Genomic DNA, 22514 nt, shown 5'->3' on the forward strand with positions numbered 1-22514 from the left:
ATCCTTACCGGTACTCCCTGGTGTATCATCCTCTCAATTCTCCCTTGGTCCGATCCGATCGAACACGAACTCAGAGAACACCTGGGGCTATTAGAAGACCCTATCGTACTCCTACCCGCAGTACTTAAGGGATGATAAGAAGCCCTACCGCTATCCAAGGAGGCGGTACTATGTCTGGATCCAGATCCGGCGCTCCCACTGGAAGATCCCGGACTATCCCTGCCGGGCGACTGAAAAAAATTGTTTTTATTTAATTTTTATTCGCGTTTGATGTATTATTCAATAACGAATTTAATGCATAATAAAAGGGAGATATGTTTTATTTAAAAAAAAAAAAGTGATTTCGTATTCGGTGTTTATACTGGCGAGCGTTATTATGGATTCGTATGGCGTTGGTTATTAGCATTTCAATTTGAATTTATTAAATTTACTCATTTTTTATATAAATCTAATATTAAATAATAGTTGGTTTTGTAACAATTATGTAAAATAATTGTTATTTTTTTGCACAAATGCTTTGACGTTCTAAGTAGCTATCGTACGAGTCAGGAGGTCCGGAGGTTTTCTCGCGATGTGTCTGACCCATCTCCATTTTTGTTTTGCAATTCTGTCCATGATGTCTATGACCTTTGTGCGACTAATTTTTGTATTTCTTGATTTCTGAGTAGTTGATGAAGTCGTGCATGGGAAAGTTAGAGCCATCCAACCTTAACCCGCCTTATAATCTCGGCAGTTTGGTTGGGCGTTCTTAGTTTAGTAACTTGGCCAAGGTATGTATTCTTGTACGTTTTCTATACATTGTCTGCCTGACATAATTTTAGTTTTTCGCTTTATTATGACTATATTATCTACAAAGCGTAGCCGGTTGCCATCTATATGTATTCTTTTTTATTTTTAATTCAATGTTTTAAATACGTTTCCTAGTTCCAATGTCAAAAGTTTGGGAAAGATGTTCTCACACCTCTACCTAGTGGTATTTTTCTTGGCGATGTTGTTTTGTCTATTTTAACATGTATTGTGGCATTTTTATAGATATATTTTAATAGAGTGGTATATCGGGAGTCTACTCTTGCGTTTGACCAGAATTCTACGAGATCGAAGGCTTCTTTGAACTTTACAAACCTCAGATGTAATGGTTTGTTGTATTTCTCACATTTTTCGGTCCATGTTCATAAGGTATGTAAGTGGTCAATAGTACTAAAGCCTTTTCTAAGTTCTGCTTGTTCGACCGGTTAATAAAACTCTAGTTTGTTAGTGAATCTATTTGTGAACAGCTTATATAGATGGGATATTAGACTGATTGGTCTATAGTTGTATTTTTTCAATTTGTTTAAGCTTTAAGTAATAAATCTCCACCCATTTTTAACATTTCTGCTTTTATCCATTCTTCTCCTGGTCAACGACCATTTTTCACATATTATAGAGCTATGCCTATTTTATGAATAGTGACTTCAGGTATTTCTTCATAGTTAATATTTTGAATTGCTATTTCGGCTGTATTTAGTTTCGATTTGGTATTTTTGACTCGTAGAGCTCAGTAGAAGAATCTTTGATGACTTTAGAGATATCTGTGATGTTTGTGATCAGTGTTTCATCTTCACCTTTTATTCGATGCATACGTTGTTGTTCCCTTGATAGTGTTCTTCTTAGTACTTTCATGTTTTTATTATTTTTAATTATATTATTTATTGTTTATTTAAAAAAAAATCACTGACTACTAACACAAGTTAGTCCTATAGTTGGAACCTTTGGTGTGGCACAAAAAACGCATGAATAAAAAATAAGAGAGTAATATATAAAATGAAAGAAATAAAATAAAAAAAACTATATAGGATTTGAATACGGGGTCTTTTGCATACAAATCAGATACCATAAGACAAACAAATTTTTAGATCAGAACACAGGCTTCTTATTAGAAACTGCTTACGTAAAAATATTACCATTTAATAGATACACTTCCAACAGTCTGTTAATGCTAAATGCTAGTGGGGATAAGATCTGATGTACAGTACCCAATTTTCTCAAATTGTAGTATCAATTTTTTCCTAAACCACGTGACTTTGCAGGAAATCGACATGATTTTTCTACAGGTGTGCAGAAAAAGTTCCGAACGAACCAAATGAAAGCCTCCGCTTTATTTTAAGGTACGTGGCAGAAATATTATCATTTCCTTAAGAAAATATAATAAATAGTTCGTTTGAACAAGGCAAATTTCCAAACCTACTAAAAACCGCCAATCATCTCAAATATTAAAAAAGGCGACAAATGCAATCTAAATAATTACTGTCCCATCTCAAGCATGTATTTCTTATCGAAAGATGTATATGTATGTTCTGGCACACTGCCTCAGTGGATATTTATCCAATTACAAATTTTATAAAGTAAGACTAAGCTAGCACAAAGAGTTTCATTATATAATAATAGGCAGCTAAAAAAGTTTAAGAGTAATTGATGGTCAAAACCCCTAATTGGGTAGACGCCATCAGTCTTAAATGATTTAAGAATTTACGTTGCATAGATTCAAGTCTAGTAACATGTACATTATAGTAAGGAAACCACAAAGGAGCAGCATAAACCAAACTTGATTTGACAAAGGAATTAAACAGAATTAAACAGAATTTTCTACAAGTTGATCTTATGAAAACGTCTAATAATATTAAGGCAGACCTCGCCACCTCATCAATATGAGGTTAAAAGACAACTTAGTATCAATGGTAACTCCCAAGATTAACGAGGAGAAAACGGAAACTATCTGTTTTTCTAACGGTAGAACCCCCTCTTCGGAATCTTGAGATAAATGGAAATTCAAGAAAAAAAAAATCCCATGGAAAAAAGAAATAAAATATCTGGGAATGAGACTAGACAATAAACTAAATTACAACAACCACATTACAAAAATAGTCAAAGGCTTTAACAAAAGAAAAAACATCCTATACCCCTTATTAAGTAAAAAAAGTAAACTAAGCTTAAAAAATAAAAAAATAATCCACCTTCAAATTATTCGACCCAAACTTCTTTATGGATCAAATATATTTAAGACAACAGCCAAAACTAACCTAAAGAAATTATAAACTTTCTAAAACAAACCCCCCGACTTATTACAAACGCCCCGTGGTTTGTAAGAAACAGGGAAATTAGAACAGATTTAAAAATAAAATCAATAGCTCAAACCATTAAAAACTTTCATTCAAAATTCATTCAGACCCTGAACTTAACAAATAATGAAAAAATAACAAATTTCCTAATGCAAAATACAGAGCCGAAACGACTTAAAAACATTGTTGATCCTCCCGATTTTGACACTTAATTAAAAAAGAAAATTACAACATACCTAATAATTAAACAATCCCTTATTTCCTTTTCCCTTTCCACTGCAACTACTTCTATTTCACTGTCATAATGTGAAGCGTCATGCTGAAAAAGCTCAAATTGAGTCAAAGAAAGCATTTAGAAGTGCTATAAAAACACGAGCAAGGAATCCAGCCAGCTCGATAGTAAATCAACAAACATGGTTGTAACTCCCAAATCGGGCACTAACGCAAATTCATCGCAATTCGGAATAGGCATTCCATGTATGGAATATTCAAAATTAAATTCATGCATTAAAAGGGATTTAGCAAGCTTTTTGTATTTCTTAGGTTTAATGGTAATTTATTTAACGTGCACCGATCAAAAATAGCATTAACATCGTTCAGGAAGAGCAAACAATCTTTCCAGGTGCCAATAACCCAAAAGATCTTCATGTCAATAAACAGGAGACAATTGCTTGAGATTCGTGTGACTATGTCGTTTAGTTACTGCAAATTCACTGTACTCGATAAATAGCTTCTATTAGTAAGATAGGAGGAGAACAATTTGACAAGATTATTGTGACAGCCCAGTTCGTGCAATTTCTAAGTAAGAATGGTACGGCACAATTGTTGCTTGCAGCTAATGGCCTGATAGGTAGAGTGGAAAATGTTATTAAACGAGTACAAGTCGATCTAGAGTGAAAAAACCAATGCTGATTTTAGGATATAAGGTGCTTGACCTGAGGCAAAAGGCTGTCATATATACACACTTCTAAAAACCTTTGAGACATTAGTTAATATTGAGATTGACCGGTAGTTCTTGACCAAAACTTTGTTACCTGATTTCAATATGGGACAGATTCTTGCCAAGTTCCACTCCTCAGGAAAGATACTAGAACATGTGCATGTGCAGTAGTCTTCTATTATTCATATTAAGAATTTGATTAGCGTTAAGATACGGTGTTATGTGATGTCTATATGGAATGTTATATGCCAATCTCATGCAGGAATTTTGAACTTTTTGAATAGCCTTTTTGGTACTTACAGATATGGAATCTCCATAAATTACGTCCTCATAATCGAACAAAGACAAAACCAGACTTTCACAAAGTAGATATTTCTGTTTTGGGGTGAGAAATAATTTTATTTTATAAAGCTGCCTTAATCTTAGATATGCAGTTTTAATTTTGTGTATCATTTATTTCAATAGAAATGGTATTTTTTATATTTTCCTTTAATAAATTATTTGCCGAAAAGAAAGAATTTTTGATTTAGTGGCATTCAACTTAAGGTTATGATTCTCTGCCCAAGCATTTAGGTTTAATAAGACTAAATGAAGTTTTTCTTGCACTGCATTTAAATTTTCGCAGCACACAGGTATGTGTATTTGGGAGTCATCTGCATATCAAAAAATTGTAATTTTGCTAATAATAATTCGTAATTTATGGTATCGAAGGCTTTACTGAAGTCCAGTAATGCCATACAAGCAGGACGATTTTGTTCCTCGTTAATTCTTATGTCGTTTAATATGTTTACTAAAGCCGTCGAAGTGCTAAAATTTTTCCTAAATCCAGATTGGCAAACCGGAATTATATTAAAAGATTCGACAAACCTAAATATCTGATTATAAATATGAAATTTCCTTTGGCTCTACTATCTTAGCTATAGGCTTTATGATTGTCTTTTTCCATATTGATGGATATTTTTGTTGTAAAATGCATTCGTTAATAATATTGACCAATGGATTTAAGCAAAACGGCAGACATAATTTTATATCTTTAATCGACAACTACTGGTCTATTCCTTTTGCACTGGTTTTAATAGTTGAAATAATCTTCAATAAGTTATCTTTATCTATTAATTGAAACACTAACTGTTCGTTGTTGAAATTATTATTTTTACAATATTCGATGATGCCTTGGTTGGTTGTATCTGGTAAACTGCTAATACTCTGAAAGTAGTTTTGAATGTCATCGGGATTACATAAATCAATTGGGAGGTCAGCATATGTTTTTTTTTCGTTAACTTAAGTTTTTCAGCAACGGTCCAAAATTCTTTGCCTTTTTTGTCAATTATTTGATTGAAAAATGTGGTTTTTTCACGAATTATTGCGTGTTTTGTATAATTTCTTAATTGTCGATAATATTGCAGATCTGGGATCGATTTTGATTTTTGAAATTTTTTATGCGCACGATCTCTTAATTTTTTAAAAAGTTTAATATTGTCGGTGATCCATGGGCAGAATGGCTTATTTTTCCTTATTTTAGTTTTAACAGGAATATGCTTGTCTAAGAGCATGGTTATGTTTTTATTGAAAAAATTGATTTTATCGTCTATATTTCTTAAATAATAAATACGTTCCACATTAAAGGTATCTTACCTGTGTCATGTCAATCCCTTGGTCTTCTTGCAAACTAAGTTGATGGTGGTAGTAGACGGCGGCTTTATGAGTAAGAACCGCCCCAGGAGGCGGTTGTCCGGGAAAAGTGAAAGCCGGTGCAGGAAATATCGCACCCGGTGATTTTCCTGTACTACCGCTGACCGTACTGCCATAGTCCGAGTGGTCATCTGAAACAAAATAACGATGAAACCTTTATTCGACATTTTCTGCTAAATAAAACTCTTGGGTTAAATAAAACCAAAAAAATTACGTGCACTCTATGTGGTTGCAATAAGTAGGTACATATACACACACCCATATGGGCTCTTAAGCCAAATATGGTAAGTTGGGTTTAAACAGGTTTTAATGCGGGACGACACATTCATTGTTGCTGCCACGGACGATGTTATACAACTTCGGTGAGAAGTTAAGAATCTAAAAATGGAGTGTTGGGTCCGTTAGTCATTTTTTTTTCTAAGCGGAACAAAGAGTTTCAGTTTAAAATGAGTTAAAACGATGATTTATTGTTCCGAGGAAATTTTATGAGGGCTTTTGCCACAGGGACTTTGTAAGGCAAAATTATAAAGTTCTAAGAACTTAGGTGTATGTTTATCAGGAGAGTGGTGGAGTAAGCAGCAACAAATGTTTATTTAAGAATTTTGATTTTTTTTCAACTTTAAAAAGAGTATTTGAATCAAAATCAGTGTATTACAAACGAAAAAGCTGAATTCAGAAAAACATATGGTACAGTAGACACACTATAGGAATTTTGATTGAGAAGACTACAGAATATAATATCCCACTCCATTTGGCCTTTGAGACAATTGAGAAATTAACCTTCATAACAGCAATGAACAATACCAGAATAGATTCTCGATTCATTCTTAGTATAAAAGACATACAGTGCTTTAGCAAGTCGTACGGCTAAAATAGCGCCTAAACTATACCTAGTGGAAAAAAACTTATGTGACATGGTTAAAAGGTTGACTAAACTCTACAAACTAAAAATAATTTTACATATACAGGGTGCATCAAAAATAAGTTACAGAAAAATATGTAGTTTTTTCAAATGGAACAGCCTGTATTTAATGGCGTTATGCTTTTGGGGACAACAAGGGCTTTAACACTGATACTAAATTTTTTAAATTTAATTACGGCGGTGCCACGTAATTCGTATTTTTAGTGTTTTAAGCGGTTTATTAAAATCCTTATAGGAATCGCTGTGTTCAGTCTAGATAAACGAAATTTTTAATGTAGTTAGTTTACGGTATCAGCTTTATTTCAGTAAAAGTCCGAAGTTTTTTTCATACAGAGTGTCTTATATAAATTTACCAATTTACTCAAATGAAATATGCAATAACTCGATTTTAATTTTTGAGTTTGCTTATTTATTGTCTATATTTCTTACAAAGTATGTGCTACACCTAACTCGCTTTTTTGAGATATTTTACATTCTTTGTTTAGAATTATTAGAAAAATTTGTTTATATTGTTGACTATCGGCAAAAATACTGATCTGACATTTAAATAGTTGCATTCAGTTTACTGTTTTTTTTTTTAATATCGTTAATAAAAATATTTCGATTTCATTAGAGCTGAAATAAGTTTTAAAGATTAAAATTATTGTATTACTTGCAAATTATGAATTATCCACGGGAAGAACTTGTCGAAATGATATATACTTTAGGGGCTCCTGAACGAAATACAGTTTTAGCATCCATTTATGCGCAACATTACCCTGAAAGAATGCACCCTCAACCACAAGTATTTGAAAAACTTAAGGAAAAATTCGAAAGGACAGGAAGTGTCACATATGAAAAACATGAACGGGTAAAACCAGCTACAAACGAAGAAAATAAGTAGTTGAGACGCCCCAAAGAAGTACTAGACAACTTGCTAGAAGTAAACATTTTCATCCTTACCATATTCAACGGTTGCATGAATAATTACAGCCGCAAGATTATGAAAAACGACTTACTTTTTGTCAATGGGCACAAAATATGATGCAGCAACCCGGTTTTTTTAATTTGGTGCTTTTTTCGGATGAGGCAACTTTTCATAATAATGGCAGCGTTAACAGGCACAATTTTCATTAATATGATACTAGCAATCCTTTCTTTACGTGTGAAACTCACCACTAATACAGATGGTCTATTAATGTTTAGACAGGGATTATTGGGATCGCATTTTTTTCATCTACTTTTCAAGCTCCTAACTCTGCGTCAGATGACAAAATCTTTTTTTATCGTTCAAATGTCCATCCCAATGTCATTATCAAACTAAATTTTACGCTTATAGACGAGAATTCCCTGTTAAAGATTCTGAATCGTATATCCACTGGGGCAATTGGCGATGATGGTATATCAGTGAGGGATATTAATCTTTGCTTGCCATACTGCATTCTACCCTTATTAAATATAATAAATTCCTGTATTTTAGAAAGTTATTTTCCATTTTCGTGGAAAAAAGCAATCGTGAAACCGCTAGCTAAAATACGAATCCTAAAGGACTAAAGGATCTAAGACCGATCAGTATTCTTTCGGTAGTTTCTAAACTTCTTGAAAAACATATTAATAAACAATTGTACGACTTCCTAAACACGTCAAATTTTATCTCATCGAGCCAGTCAGGATTCCGATCTGGTTACAGCACCTCTACTTGGTTAGTTAATCTTTTAAATGATATTCGTCACAGTGAGGATAAGAAACTAATAACTTGCCTGGCATTTCTCGATTTCAGCAAAGCATTCGATACGATTAGCTACAATATGCTTTTAGCCAAGCTTCATTACTATGGACTTTCTGATAATTCTGTAAAATTTTTCGAACAATATTTAATAGATAGATCCTTTTGTGTGGAAATTGTGAGAGATTTTCAAAGCGTTCGATCTGAATTTGTACCAATTGCCACAGGTGTGCCTCAAGGCTCAATTTTGGGCCCTCTGTTGTTTTCTATATATGTTGCAGATATGAGCAATTCTATTGAAAACTCGAAAATTCAACAATATACTGATGATTCTCAAATATACACTTCATTTTTTTTAGATTATGTAAACGAAAATATTGACAAATTTAACACGGACTTGAATAATTTAAAAAAATTCTCCGATGATCATAATTTAAAACTAAACTCCTCTAAATCCTGTACGCTATTTTTTAATGCTAAATATCAGATTGAGAGAATTAGGCAATTATTTGTTCCACAAATAGATAATATGCCTCTGGCCTCAGTTTCAGAGGTAAAAAATTTGGGTATACTTTTTGATGATTCGCTAACATTTCAAGCACATATTCAAAATAAATTAAAAAAATGCTTATATAAGATTGAAAAAACTTAATTATTTTAAAAAATGGCTACCATCCAAAATATAGTATCAATTATGTGACAGTTTAATATTATCGCTATTCGACTACGGTGATGTGGTTTATGGTTCATCTTTGACGATGCAATTAGCACACCAAATACAAAAAATACAAAACAGCTGTATGCGTTTTTCTTACAATATTCCATTTAGAGAACATATTAAACCTCATTTAAATAATAAAAAAAATATCCTTAATATGAGTTACCGTAGAAAACTTCATTTTTATACTTTTTTACATAGAATCTTAAAACATATCTTGCAACGTTATTTAATCCATTTTTACATCAGCATCACACAAGATTTGTTAATAAATACATGGTACCTCAACATCGCACTGCAGCTTTTCAGAAATCTTTTACATTTATACGGATTAAATTGTGGAATGATTTACCAGATGAAGTAGAGAAATTTACTTATAAAAAAATCCTAAATTACGCTAAGCAATTTCTTATTAATGGGCAAAAAAAATAACCTATATTTCTTCCAAGCCATGCGTGCTGTGCTGTTGTCAGATTTTCCCGCAAAAATAAAATAAAATAAGATAGGATATCCTGTAAAATTAATATATTTACTGTTAGCTGCCCTTGTTTTGTCTCGCGCACGCCTTTCGCCCTTTTTTTCTGCCATTTGCTGTTCCATTGAAAATTTTATTGACTTATTTACTTATTTATGTATTTATTTATGTATAGTTTAGGTGATACAGGGTTACCGCACACAAATTCACATGATTTGTGTATTTTGTGTTATCGGCCACTATGGTCGCGCTGTAGTCCTTTTTGTCCTTGGGTTATATAGAATATAGTTGTAAAATTGATTGTGTATAATTTGTATATGTATATATTGGGCAAATAAAGAAGTTTGATTGATTGATTGATTTTTTTCATAGACATCTCGCAGGTGAAATGTACCTGGAATTGTTACAAAATGGACTAAATGAAATGTTGGAAACATTCCCTGTACATTATGTGCAGGACAGGATTTGATTTTAGCAAGATGGAGCTCCAGCTCATTACAGTTAAGCTGTAAGGCACTATTTAGATGACCGGTTTGCAAATAGATGGATAGCTAGGGATGCACTAGTACAATGGCCACCCAGGTCTCCGGATTTGACTAGGATGGATTTCTTCTTTTGGGGATATGTAAAGGAGAAAGTATACCAAGTGACTCCAATCACAAGTGAAAATATGCAGTTAAAAATTAGAGACATTATCCGAACAATAACACCTAATATGTTAGAAAAAGTGGGTAATTCATTTTTTAAAAGAATTAATGCTTGCGCACGAAACTTCGGAGGCCATATTGAGAATAGTTTGAAGTGTAGTTATAATTTAATTTTAGGACAAGTTTAAACTTTTATTAGTTAGTTTTAATACATAATTGTTAATATAAATACATACATAGTTAATACAAACGATTTTATTGGCATCGTTTTTTAAAGAATGTAAAATATCTCAAAAAAAGCGAGGTAGATGTAGGACATACTTTGTATAATAATAATAATAATAATAATAATAATAATAATAATAATAATGTCTTTATTAAAATTTACAATTGGTAAATTCTAAATGGCGAAGTTGAAGCTTACTTCCTAGCTTAACCATACAAATCAGCTTGAGGTTAGATATTACCAAGAATTTCAAAATGTATCTTAAATAATTGCATAGTTACAAAATCTTAAGTTCTAACTGCCTATATGCACAACCGATTAACATTACAACGTTTGATAACCACACAGACTTATAAAATTTACAATAAGTTAAAGAATAGATATTTAACAACACTCTAGGCTAACAGAGATCAGTAATATAACTGCTTATTTTTCGTTTAAATATAGAAGGTGAAATATATTTTAACTCAGGAGGAATTGTATTATATTGCGGATGAATACAGTAACTAAAGCTCCTCTCAAATAAAACAGTTTTACGAAGAGGAAATGTAATAAAATGCTCATTTCTTAAGTCCAAAACATGAGCGTCATATCTAAACTTAATTTTCTGATAAAGGTAATTAGGACATTTTTTAAAGACAATTTTATTAAGAGAACAAGACTATGTAGTAACCTCCTTTCACTCATATTTAGCCATCTCATCAAGCGTAACTCACTAGTCACACCTCTATCAAATTTTCTTATTCCATTAATTAGCCTTACACAACAATTTTGAATGTACTGTATTCTTTTTATATCACTTATCAAAAGGCAGGGGCCATACAAAACATCACAGTAAGTGAAATGGGATAATACAAGACTGTCACATAAAACTTTTTTTAGTTCCTTATTAAGGAGCTGCCTCTGACTACAAAGTAGCTTAAAGTTAATAAAAGCTTTTTTAATACATTGATCAATGTGCTCAGTGAACCTCAACTTAACATCTAATAAAACTCCAAGATTCCTAGCCACATTACTACAATTTATTAGTTGACCATTCAATTTAATCTGAACAAATTTCTCATATGTGTCTCTGGAATGCAACCTACCAAAAAGAAGAACCTTACATTTACTTGGGTTTAAACTCAAACAATGATTTTTCGATGCCTTTGCTAGCATGTTAAGGTCGTAAGATACCTTATCATTAGCTTCTAAGATTTTGTTAGGAGGAAAAGAGAAATAAACCTGTGTATCGTCGGCATATAGATGAACTTTTGAATATTTGAGACTTACACAATTGAGACGTATACAGGGTAAAGAATAGAGGACCAAGAATAGACCCTTGTGGTACTCCGCAAGAGAAATCCATAGCCGAGGATTGCTTCCCATTGAGCTTCACTATCTGAGTTCGACCGGTCAAATATTGCCGAACTAGAGAGCGAGCACTCTCCCCAAAACCTAAGAATTTTAGTATAGCCAGTAATAGTAGGAGATTTAACTTATCAAAGGCCTTGGAGTAATCAAGTAGAGTCAAGATTGTTAACTCATTACAATCAGCTGACTGTATATTATCGTCAGTTACTTTTAGAAGAGCAGTAGAGCAGCTGAAGTCTTTTCGATATCCGGACTGAATAACCGGCAAGATATCAAATCTGTTTACGTATGTTCTGATTTGGCTTTCCAATACCCTCTCTAAAACTTTTGAGATGACAGGGAGAATGCTAATAGGCCTAAGGTCGGATAATTCAGTTGGAGAAGGGACTTTTGGAATAGGGATAATGTATGAGGACTTCCAAGAATCGGGAAAAGTTGAAGATTCAATACAACAATTAACAAGATGCACTAGAAATAGAAGAATATATGGACAGCAGTGGAGCAGCATCGACAAGCCTATACCATCTGTCCCAATGGCCTCAGATTTCATTGAGAATGAAGTAGATTTAACTTCTTCAAGCGTTGCTAGCTGAAACTCGAAGTTTCCTACCCCTTCCTTAACATTTAGTAGATAATAAGACAACGTTTCTGGATTAGGCGCGTTGGAAGATGCAGCATTTATAAAAAAGGTATTTATGATTTCAGGGTCACCCAAGTGGTCAGGAATGGTGTTTTGAGGCTTGCAATGTATATTCAGCTGACGTAGTACCTTCCAGTTATTTTTGGAGTCACCCTTTTGTAAGGTGTTATTGAGATAGCACTTCTCTATTTCAACAGCCGCTGGTCACTTGGTTCCGAAGTTGGCGATAGTGTTTCCAATTTAATTCAGTTTTTTGTCTTTTGTACTTGGACAAGGCCCCATTTCTAAGATAAATAAGATGTTTGATATTATCTGTGATCCGAGGACTCCTTTCTTTAGTAATTCTGGCCGTTTTAAATGGCGCATGTATATTAAAAAGATTAAGTATACAATCATTAAACCTATCAACTTTGCATTAATATCTTCCATATAAAATATGTCATCTAATCGAGAATTTAATATTATTTAACGTAGACATTACATAAATAAATTTCATGAAAGAGAAAAATACAGAGTGCTCCAAAAAATCGAATTATTGCAAATTTTATTTGAGTAAATTGGTAAATTTATATTAGACTTTCTGTATGAAAACACTTCAGACTTTTACAAAAGATAAAGCTGATACTGTAAACTAACTTCAATAAAATTTTCGTTTATCTAGATTGAACACAGCGGTTTCTATAAGAATTTTAATAAACCCCTTAAAACACTGAAAATATCCTAAAAACATGAATTACGTGGCAACGCCGTAATGAAATTTAAAAAATGAGGCATCAGTGTAAAGATCTTGTTGTCCTCAAAAGCATAACGCCATTAAATACAGGGTGTAACTAAAGAATGTATCGTGTCAAATCGGACCGAAAATGAACCACGAAAAGAGTAATGGGTATTGACGAAATTGAAGTGTTTATGAAGTTGGACGACGAAAAAATCTCCAGCCAGTACATATATTCTAACTTTTTTACAAAACAACATTTTAGGATTTATCACCATATTATTAATTTTTTAGACCACCCCTAAAATCTTAAATTGAGAGAGAGGTCGTGCGACACTTTATTTTAAAGGTCTTTTAATTCTGAAAATAACTGCCAGGTTTGAAGGCGCTGCTGTCATTTCTCTAGATATGAATGCTTTTCAGACTTCTAAAAATACAAAAATTAAAAAGGTGGTTTGGACTCTGTTTTGGATATTTTTTTTTAAAGGGCAAGTCAATCTTATTTTCAAAGGAGTAACTTATCAATTAAGAGGCTATCCTGATGCCTGCAACCCTTTACGTAGTGTGAAATCACCCTAAAAAACTTAAATACCTATGTGTCATACCTTATTTTAAAGGCTTTTTTTGCTATTAATTTATTAATTATAAGCAAAAGGTAGGTATACTCCCAAATGCCTTTAACTTAAAAATAGATGAAAATAAACCTTTATGTCTGCAATAGTTTTTTATAAAATTTCTTAATATTATTGTTAAATACCTAGTCGTATGCATATATAAAAATAAATAAAATAAAATGGAAATACAAGTATCTACCTGAAAAATTTGAATTATCCAGTTGCTAAGAACTACTGGTACTTATACGTTCTGGAATTAATGGCTAAATTTAAAGAAATTGGTAGTTTTGATGTCACTAATAGAAGGCGCCACGTATTACATTTTCAGTTTTTAAAATGCAACAATGAAAACAACAATTTTATTTATTCAATTTATTTCTTCTAAAACCAAAAGTTTTTATAAAAGGGAAATTTAACCCCGTGGTTTAATTACATTTAAAATGTCGGTATAGTTGTACTCTTGTTTGGCACTGTAATTTTGCCCAGAAGAGGATTTTAAAACAACCTCCAAGGGTTTATTTAAGATCAACCCTACTGCATCACAAACCTTAGTGGCACGTTTTTGGTAACCCTCATTGATTTGCGAGGTAAGACCTAAGATTACTACTTGAATGTTATTTCTTTTAGGGTTTAAGTTTTTATTTTTGGTTTTTCGTTTTTGTTTGGCTTGATTGCTTGGTTTTGTTAGCTATTCTACCGATTTTGACATACTGACCCTATAGTGACTGGAACATACTACAGGAGGAGCCGATATTGTTGCCTACCTAACTACAACCCCATAGCACCTTAACATCAGGTAAGTACCTAGTTTTAAGTCAATAAATAATGTTTATTTTCATTACCTATCTTTAATATCTTTTGTTTACTTAATATTCATTAAATTAATACCCCCTTAGTTTATGCCCATATTTCTGCTTTATTAAGTGAAGTTTAATTTATTGGGTCAACTTGTGAAGAACGTTTGATCACACTCGCTTCGAACTAAAGGGTGTAACTAGATCAATCTAATTTATAATTTGTTTTGATTTAGTTACTAAACTAGTACTCACTCGGTAATGAAAACCAACAGATATATATGTATGTTTTCATATTTAGGTATATTCATTTGTAAGTGTAATTTGACTTGATACAGGACCTTCAATAATGGTCGATGACATTAAATGTTGAGCCTGTAAATATATTATCTATTGACTTTTCTGTATTTTTGTCCTCTTAGTAAATCTTTGAATAACGCCCTAGGCCTTTTGACTAAAAATTCGGGGAGACTTATTAATATTTTTAAGCTTTCTAGTTAGCTTTTGCTTTAATTAGCACCAAACGTAACACAGTATCCTCGAAGTAATTTTGTACTTTCGGTACCTCATGATTTGCAAGCAACTCTTCTAATTCCTCACTGGGAACTAAATTATGCAATATCCTTTTAAAAAACAAATTTGAAGTTTTATTAAAACAATATTATTTAATGTCAGCTTCAGAAAGTTTAATTAAAATATACGAATTACTCTTGCAAATATATTTAACGTATAAACACTATAATAGTTTATATTATTTTATAGTTTCTGTATTTTGAGAATCGTTGTAATGTTAATAAACCAAATCCGTTTACAGGATTTTATCCTCTTGCTTTGACTCTGGGATCTATTGAACGTGTTCATTCATATTTTAAGATTATAATGTTAGACCCAAGTTTTGTTTTTTAATGCATAGTCCAAGAAACCGCCTAGAATTCTAAACACCATTTGTAGAAGAATCTTGGGACTGACATGCATTATTATTATGCCAAAAAAATGGATTAAACAAAACAATTTTTTGACTTTCTACCGCATTCCACTCGAAATATCTTTTTTCCCTTATATTTAAATTTGAAAAAAATATTCAATACAGCTATGACCAATAAATCAAGTCTACTTCATAACTCCCAAGCTCATGCCCGTATAAAATTGCTACCCCGTCAATAACCCTTTATAGTCTCTGTTTCAACCCCCTGCCACATACACCGCCCTATAAAAAAAAAGATCTCAAGGGCACTTGATATGCGAGTTAATCGAGCCAAGTGTTCGCCATTAATCTCCCTTTAAGTCCGACCCCACTACTTCACACAGTCTCCAAGACCCAAAACTCTTTTCGGGATTATCCATCATATACGTCAATTGCAGAAATTGGCTCTTTTGTCTAGACGGTCTGGCTTATATATATGGTACAGAGATTTAAGGGTAAAAATATGAAAGATGAGTGGGCAGGGCACATGCTTATACTAAGATATTCTTTATGTAGTTAGCGTGAACGAGACAACGGCAAATTAAAGATAATATTAATAATATGCCTATCTTTACTCCCCCGATCTAAAGATAACATTTTAATTGATCCACGAAATGAAATAATAAATCCAAATAGATGTATCATGTTAATTAAGCTAGAAAGGCGGAAAAGGCCAACTATTGTTCTCGGAAACGTTCTAAAACAATTTAAATGGACAAGTCGAAGAACATTTTGCCACACAGAGTGACACGAGGCGTGATTGGATTCAATTGAATTATTGATTTATTTATCGATCGACACTTCTATTCGATTGACAAGTGAAAAACAAGTGGAGTAGACATGTAAATAACGAGATGATATCGTTCGTGGACGTGTAGAAAATGCCTGTTTATCTGATTACAATAGAATAGATCTGATGTATGGTTGTATGCACTTCAGATAATTGATAGAAGATTATGGAATATGTATGTGATTATCCGAATTTGAATTTACATGTGGATAACGCCGAATTAAATAATAGGTAGTTTAAAAAAATTGAAAATATCGTCACTGTTGGTAAAATATAAATTTTCACTGAAGTTTAATTTTTTTTTAATTATTGAGGTTTTTCCTAGGAACTCGATGCCACTTTTAGTCATTTTTATAATAAATTTAAATATTTTATCAATTCTTATGAAAATTGTTTTTTTATGACGTATTAAAAAAATCCAGGCACTTAATAATAATAATGATAATAAAGACTTTATTTTTACAATTTAAGAAGTTAGATTCACAAATAAGTCTATCATAAACATAATTGTACTTTTGCGAAAAGAGGCGAAGTGCAGATATAGAAAACCTATACAAATAGGTTTATCTATCCTGCTCTACTTAACCTTAGATATCCACGTTCCTTAGTATAAGAAATAATGTCACAAAAAATAAATAAATATATATTATCAATAGAGCATATAGTTATACGATTGAATGAAATACTACAAAGAACAGACTAATTTTAAAATAGAAAATAGAAAAGGGCAGATTTGAAAAGTTTGATTTTTTTTTTTAATTGTGAAAGTGTTATTATAGGCATGTATTCAATATTGTATTCAACTCTTCTGCAGGAAATAATAATCAAAGATTTTATGTTTGAAGATTCGTGGCTCCAAAGTCTTGAAACAATCGGTAATAGAGGTGTAAAGCTCTGACATATTAAAGAAAAAACTACGTTTATAAATAGAGGTTTTATGTAAATAAGGTGTTCTCAAACCTTTAAATCTAGTATTTATATTATGTACACGCGATCTATAAATAATTTTATTGTAAAGACATACAGATTGGCGAATGGATCACCACACATATAAAGTTCCTTACAGGCGAGATGTTGCAATGCCGCCGCCGCGACGGTACGCTGGTGTTCGAGGTTCGAGCTAGATTATTTTAAATTTTATTTTAGTAAGCGTCTGATGTCGGTGGGGGCTATATCTCTGGCAGAAAAATGCTTAAAAATATTAGGGGGCATTAGTATAATAATTTTTTAATGCAGGAATTACATGTGTAAAACCCGCATAGACTCGTAACTATCATTTTTTTATGCTGTACGTTGCATATTGCAATTTTTTAGGTAAACAAAAGGTTAGCCTATCGTAAAAGCTGTCTCTTTCGTTCAAAAGAGTTTAAGGTAAAATGAAATTAGCAGATTTAACAATTTTGTTTCTCAACTCCTCTAAATTCGTTGGCCTACTATTATGATGTTTATTAATAGTCTCCCTAAGGTAACTCCACATATAAAAGTGACCACATTTCGTGACAAATCGAGAAATCTTGGAGGCCATTTAATATTGCCAGTCCCACTTACAGGCTGTTAGGAAAAATATTTGTTAAAAGTTTTTTTACTTTAACCGCATTATGAGCAATACAGCCTTCTTGTTGAAAATAGACTGACCCCAGGTCTATATCAAGGAGGAGTTAAATGGCAGGAAGAACTTGGTTTTGTAGAAACTCAGAGTATTCTTCGGCGTTCAATGAAAAATGGCCCAATAATGTCATCGCCCAAAATACCAGCCCAAACATTCAACTTTTAAGGGTACTGAGTACGGAACTGAAAACTTCTGTGCTCGTTTTTCTGAGACCAGTAACAAAAAATAGAAGAAGTGAGTTTATCATGCAATGGAAAAGAGGACTCATTTGCAAACAAAATATTTTTTAAAAAAATTTTAATTTTACATTATGGTTCCACAAAATGCCATTCTACACCACCTTCTAAGTTTTTTATTATTTAAAATATTTGTATCCATGTATTTCGTATTTTTTCCAAATACTCATTATAGTTTTATGATGCATACATAGTTCCTCTCCAACACTTCTACTTGATCGTGTTGAATCCAAAACCAAAGCACTTCAAACTATTTCTTCCCGCCATTCTATCTCCTGGACCCTTTCAATAGGTAATTCTTGAACGTAAGCGACAAGCGGTGTTGTCATTTATAATGCATATGTGTAGTCTTCTATTCGCCAACCTGTATAGGTCTTATAAAATCATATCCTATTATAAAAAGATGCACAGTGGACTGTATGCCTGGTTTCCATTTTAGGCCACTTTATTGCAGAAAGTTTATAAGAAATTCTTTCGTATTTACGAATTCCATAGATTTACCGAAAACAGGAATTTTGTACGATTTGTAAAGGATTTTTTTGAATTTGTGTCAAGCAGTTTTGTTTTAATGCTTGCGATAGGGCCATAATGCAATTTTTTAAAAATTTAGTTTTGTAGGTGCTTTATGAAGTTAATTTTTTTAAATAAAATTTATTTAATTTTTTCCATTTATTTTCATAATATTTATTATCTCAGGCTGTTGAAACGTTCTCAGTTAATTTTAAGCACTTTTTTGTAATTTTTAGACAGTTAAGCTAATTTATATTTTTAGCAATAATACATATTTGTAATTTGTTATAAATATTGTTTGTATTTTTCTATACATTTAAAGAAATGTTGTAATTTATTAAATGCAATGGTTTTAGTTAAAAATAGTTAGTCCTTCTTAAAGCAATTCAAGAATTTATTTTTAAGTACTGGTTAAATTATTTTTTTTAGTAGAATCTATTTTAAAATTAATAAAAAAATATTGATATTCAATTTTTTTTTTCCATATTTCCAAGTATCTGATGATATTTTTTATCATTTTCATAATTCACTTAAATTATTTGTACTAATACCTTTAGTATTTTTTAAAAAGATTATATAAAACTTGTTAATCCTTTTCTAAACAATTGAAGCAATAACTTTTCAATGTGTCTACTTAAAAGAAAAATTTCAGGCACTCGATGTTATTTTTTGCATTTTTCATACTTTCAATTTTTTTTAGTAATGTCTCATAAATTAAAAAAACATTATTTTTCTATAAAAAATGACTAATTAAAAATTAATCTTTTTCAAGCAATCAATGCCATTATTTTAATTAAAAGTAGCTTACTACAATGAAATGAATAAAAAATGTTTTGTTCAATAAATAAAAAATGTTTTTTTTTTAAACCAACATTTAAAAACAAATTAATTAAGTTTCTTTAGATTAAATTATTAATAATTTTTTTCTAGGCACTCGATGCTGAAGCTATTTTTTAGTTGGAAATTTTCGGTCATTTTGCAAGCCGTTATGGCATACATTTCTTTTCAAAATACTGGATGAACTCAATTTAATCACAAATTAATTAGAATTATTAACATTTTTAGTATAGTTGCTTTTCTCAATTATTTTAATATTAATTGTTATATTAGACAGTTGAGGCATTTACAAGAAATTCTAAGCATTTTCTTGTCATTTTCGGATCGCTAAACTAACCAATATTTTTTGCTGTGATTAATTGTTATTTTTCTTAATAAATTTTAATTCATTTTGGTAATAAATTCTATAATTTATTATCAAAAATTTATAAGTATACAGTATTGGCCATAATAGTTTGAAAATTTATTATATTTTGTGTGCCTTTTAATTAGCATTTTATTTTCTTTTATAAAGTTGTTGTACACGAAAAACTAGTGTTTATTAATTTAAATGTTGACAAAAATTCAGCACTAGTAGCAGTTCGGAATAAAAATTTTAAAAAAGCTGGACAAAATACTTGGAACTAAATGATTTTTATTGAAAAACGACATAAAACATAACTTATTGAAACCATAATATTATAATTAATATTTGGTATGGTAACCCTTAGCATTAATTACTGCCTGCATTCTTCTGGGCATTGATTCAATTAAATTTTCAATTATTTGTCTGTCAATGTGCGTCCAGGCTTCAGCAAGCTTATGAAATAGTTTATCAGCATTTTTGACTGTTCCAGATTCCCGAATTTTGCGATCCAGATGTGCCCATAAATTTTCAATCGGGTTTAAGTCTGGACTCTGGGCCGGCCACTTTAAAACTGTGATCTTTTCTTGGTCCAACCATTCTTTTACCAATTTTGACGAATGTTTTGGATCGTTATCATGCTGGAATACAAAATTTACCGGCATAGACTCAAATGTGTAAGGCTCCATTATATTTCGCAAAATATCCCGATACATAAATCGATCCATTTTCCCCACAATTTTATGTATTGGCCCAGTACCATACCAAGAAAAGCATTCCCAGACTCTCGCATTACCACCTCCATATTTAACTGTAGGTCGGATAAACTTTTTCATGAGTCTTTCACCTTTCGGTCGTCTTACATGAAGTATTCCATCACTGGAAAACAGATTGAACTTAGATTCGTCACTGAATGGCACTTTTTTCCAATCTTGTACAGTCCAGTTAAGATGATCCATTGCAAATTGTAGGCGTAACTTGACATTTTTCTTCCGCAGCAAAGGTTTTTTAGCAGGTCTGTAGCTGTTAAGTCCACCAGAACACAATCGCCTTCTTACCGTTCTTGCAGAGATATGGGAAGGCTCAGGCTCACCTTCATTTAATTTTTGTAAAATTTTGGAGGATGACAAAAATAGGTCATTCTGGGAAATATTTAAAATTCGCCTATCTACACGGGCAGTCGTGGCTTTAGGGCTTCCAGTGCTTTTACCTGGTACCATATTTCCAAATATACAATATTTCTTTTACAATATTAATTAATGTCGCTGGAATAGGCCTTGCCTTTTCCTATGGTAACACAAAATAAAATAAATAAAAAGAACCCACTTGCACACTGGTGTGTCAAAGACTGCCTGTAAAATACATCTTTTATAAAAAGTTCCAAGCATTTTGTCCAGCACAAAAAATTAAAGTATTTAATACGCCGAGGATAATTTGCCGTTAATTTGAAAATTCCAGCATGATAACGACCCCAAGCAAACTTCTAAAATTGTTAAAAATTTCCTAACCTCTCAACAAATTCAAGTTTTGAAGTGGCCAGCTCAAAGTCCAGATTTAAATCCCATCGAGAACTTATGGGAGCACCTAGACAAAAAAGTTCGACAAAAAAATCCGAATAAGTCCTAAAAGAAGCATGGAGTGAAATTTCCGGAGATATTATACACAATCTTTTTGAATCTATGCCAAGACGGTGTAGTGAAGTTGTGAAGAATAACGGTTATGCCACAAAGTATTAGTGTGTTTTTATCCACATTTTGTATTATAACATAATTATGTCATAAAAATAAAAAGTTTCTCCATTTTTGTCCTTAGAGAAAATAAATTTTGTTTACATATTTTGTAATAAATTATTTGTTTTCAACTTTTTTTTCTAATTATTCTCGTCACTACTAGAAATAACCATAAACATTATTTACAATTACTTCCAATTAGTTTTAATAAGAAAAAAATAAAAATATTAAAAGTTTCTCCACTTTTGGCCGGCACTGTATGTATCTATTTTCATTATTACAGTTATTTTTCCATTTATTTAAACTCAAATTTATTAAAAAAATATACATGTTTACAGAAAAATTATTTAGTCAGTTTACAATTCCTATAGGTCAAAAAAATATTTTTGGAGTACCCTATGTACCTGTATGTACTCTTAAGTTTACATAATATTTTATTTACAAGCATTTTTTAATTTATTGTTCTAATTACTTTTCTGTTATATTGCCATAGTTTGAGCCAATATATATTGTCGAGGCACTTCATGTCATTTTTTTTTATTCCAAACTGTCAATGTACCAATTTCTTTTTCCAGACACTTAAAGCATTAATACATTTTTTCCAAAAACTAACTAATTTTTTCCAGACATTTGATGCCATTTGAAATAGTATTTGGTATTTAGGGTCCAGAAGTGTTTATAAAGCGAATTCATAACGTTGGTGGAACGTCACATGCCGTAGAAATTTAAGAAGTAGATTTTTTCCGATTCTGACTCAAGAATGGAAAAAAAATATTAAAAAGTGAGTACTTTAATTAATTTTAACCTAATAAATATGAAATTATTCATTCAAGGCTGTCAAGAACTAACAAATATTCAATAAAGTAAAGCGGGACAAGGAATCAATATTTTAATTATATTTTCTCTTAGGAAGCAGAACAAGGATTTTAAAGTTCCTCCTAAGTAAAAAATGTGTTTTT

The 22514-nt window shown here is 31.6% G+C and overlaps 1 protein-coding gene across 9 annotated transcripts in view; it reads right to left on the bottom strand.

Annotated features, from left to right (window-relative positions):
- Positions 1–22514, bottom strand: part of LOC126739372 (caskin-1) — a 576780-nt gene that overhangs the window by 32306 nt on the left and 521960 nt on the right. For all 9 annotated transcript variants that reach the window (XM_050445028.1, XM_050445027.1, XM_050445026.1 and 6 more), the window contains 2 exons: positions 5671–5858; positions 9–230 (listed from right to left, as the gene is read on the bottom strand). In XM_050445028.1, coding sequence (XP_050300985.1) covers positions 9–230; positions 5671–5858 — 410 coding nt within the window. The remainder of the gene's footprint in view (positions 1–8; positions 231–5670; positions 5859–22514) is intronic.

Source organism: Anthonomus grandis, chromosome 8, assembly GCF_022605725.1.
Source record: "Anthonomus grandis grandis chromosome 8, icAntGran1.3, whole genome shotgun sequence".
NCBI classification, from domain to species: Eukaryota; Metazoa; Arthropoda; class Insecta; order Coleoptera; family Curculionidae; genus Anthonomus; species Anthonomus grandis.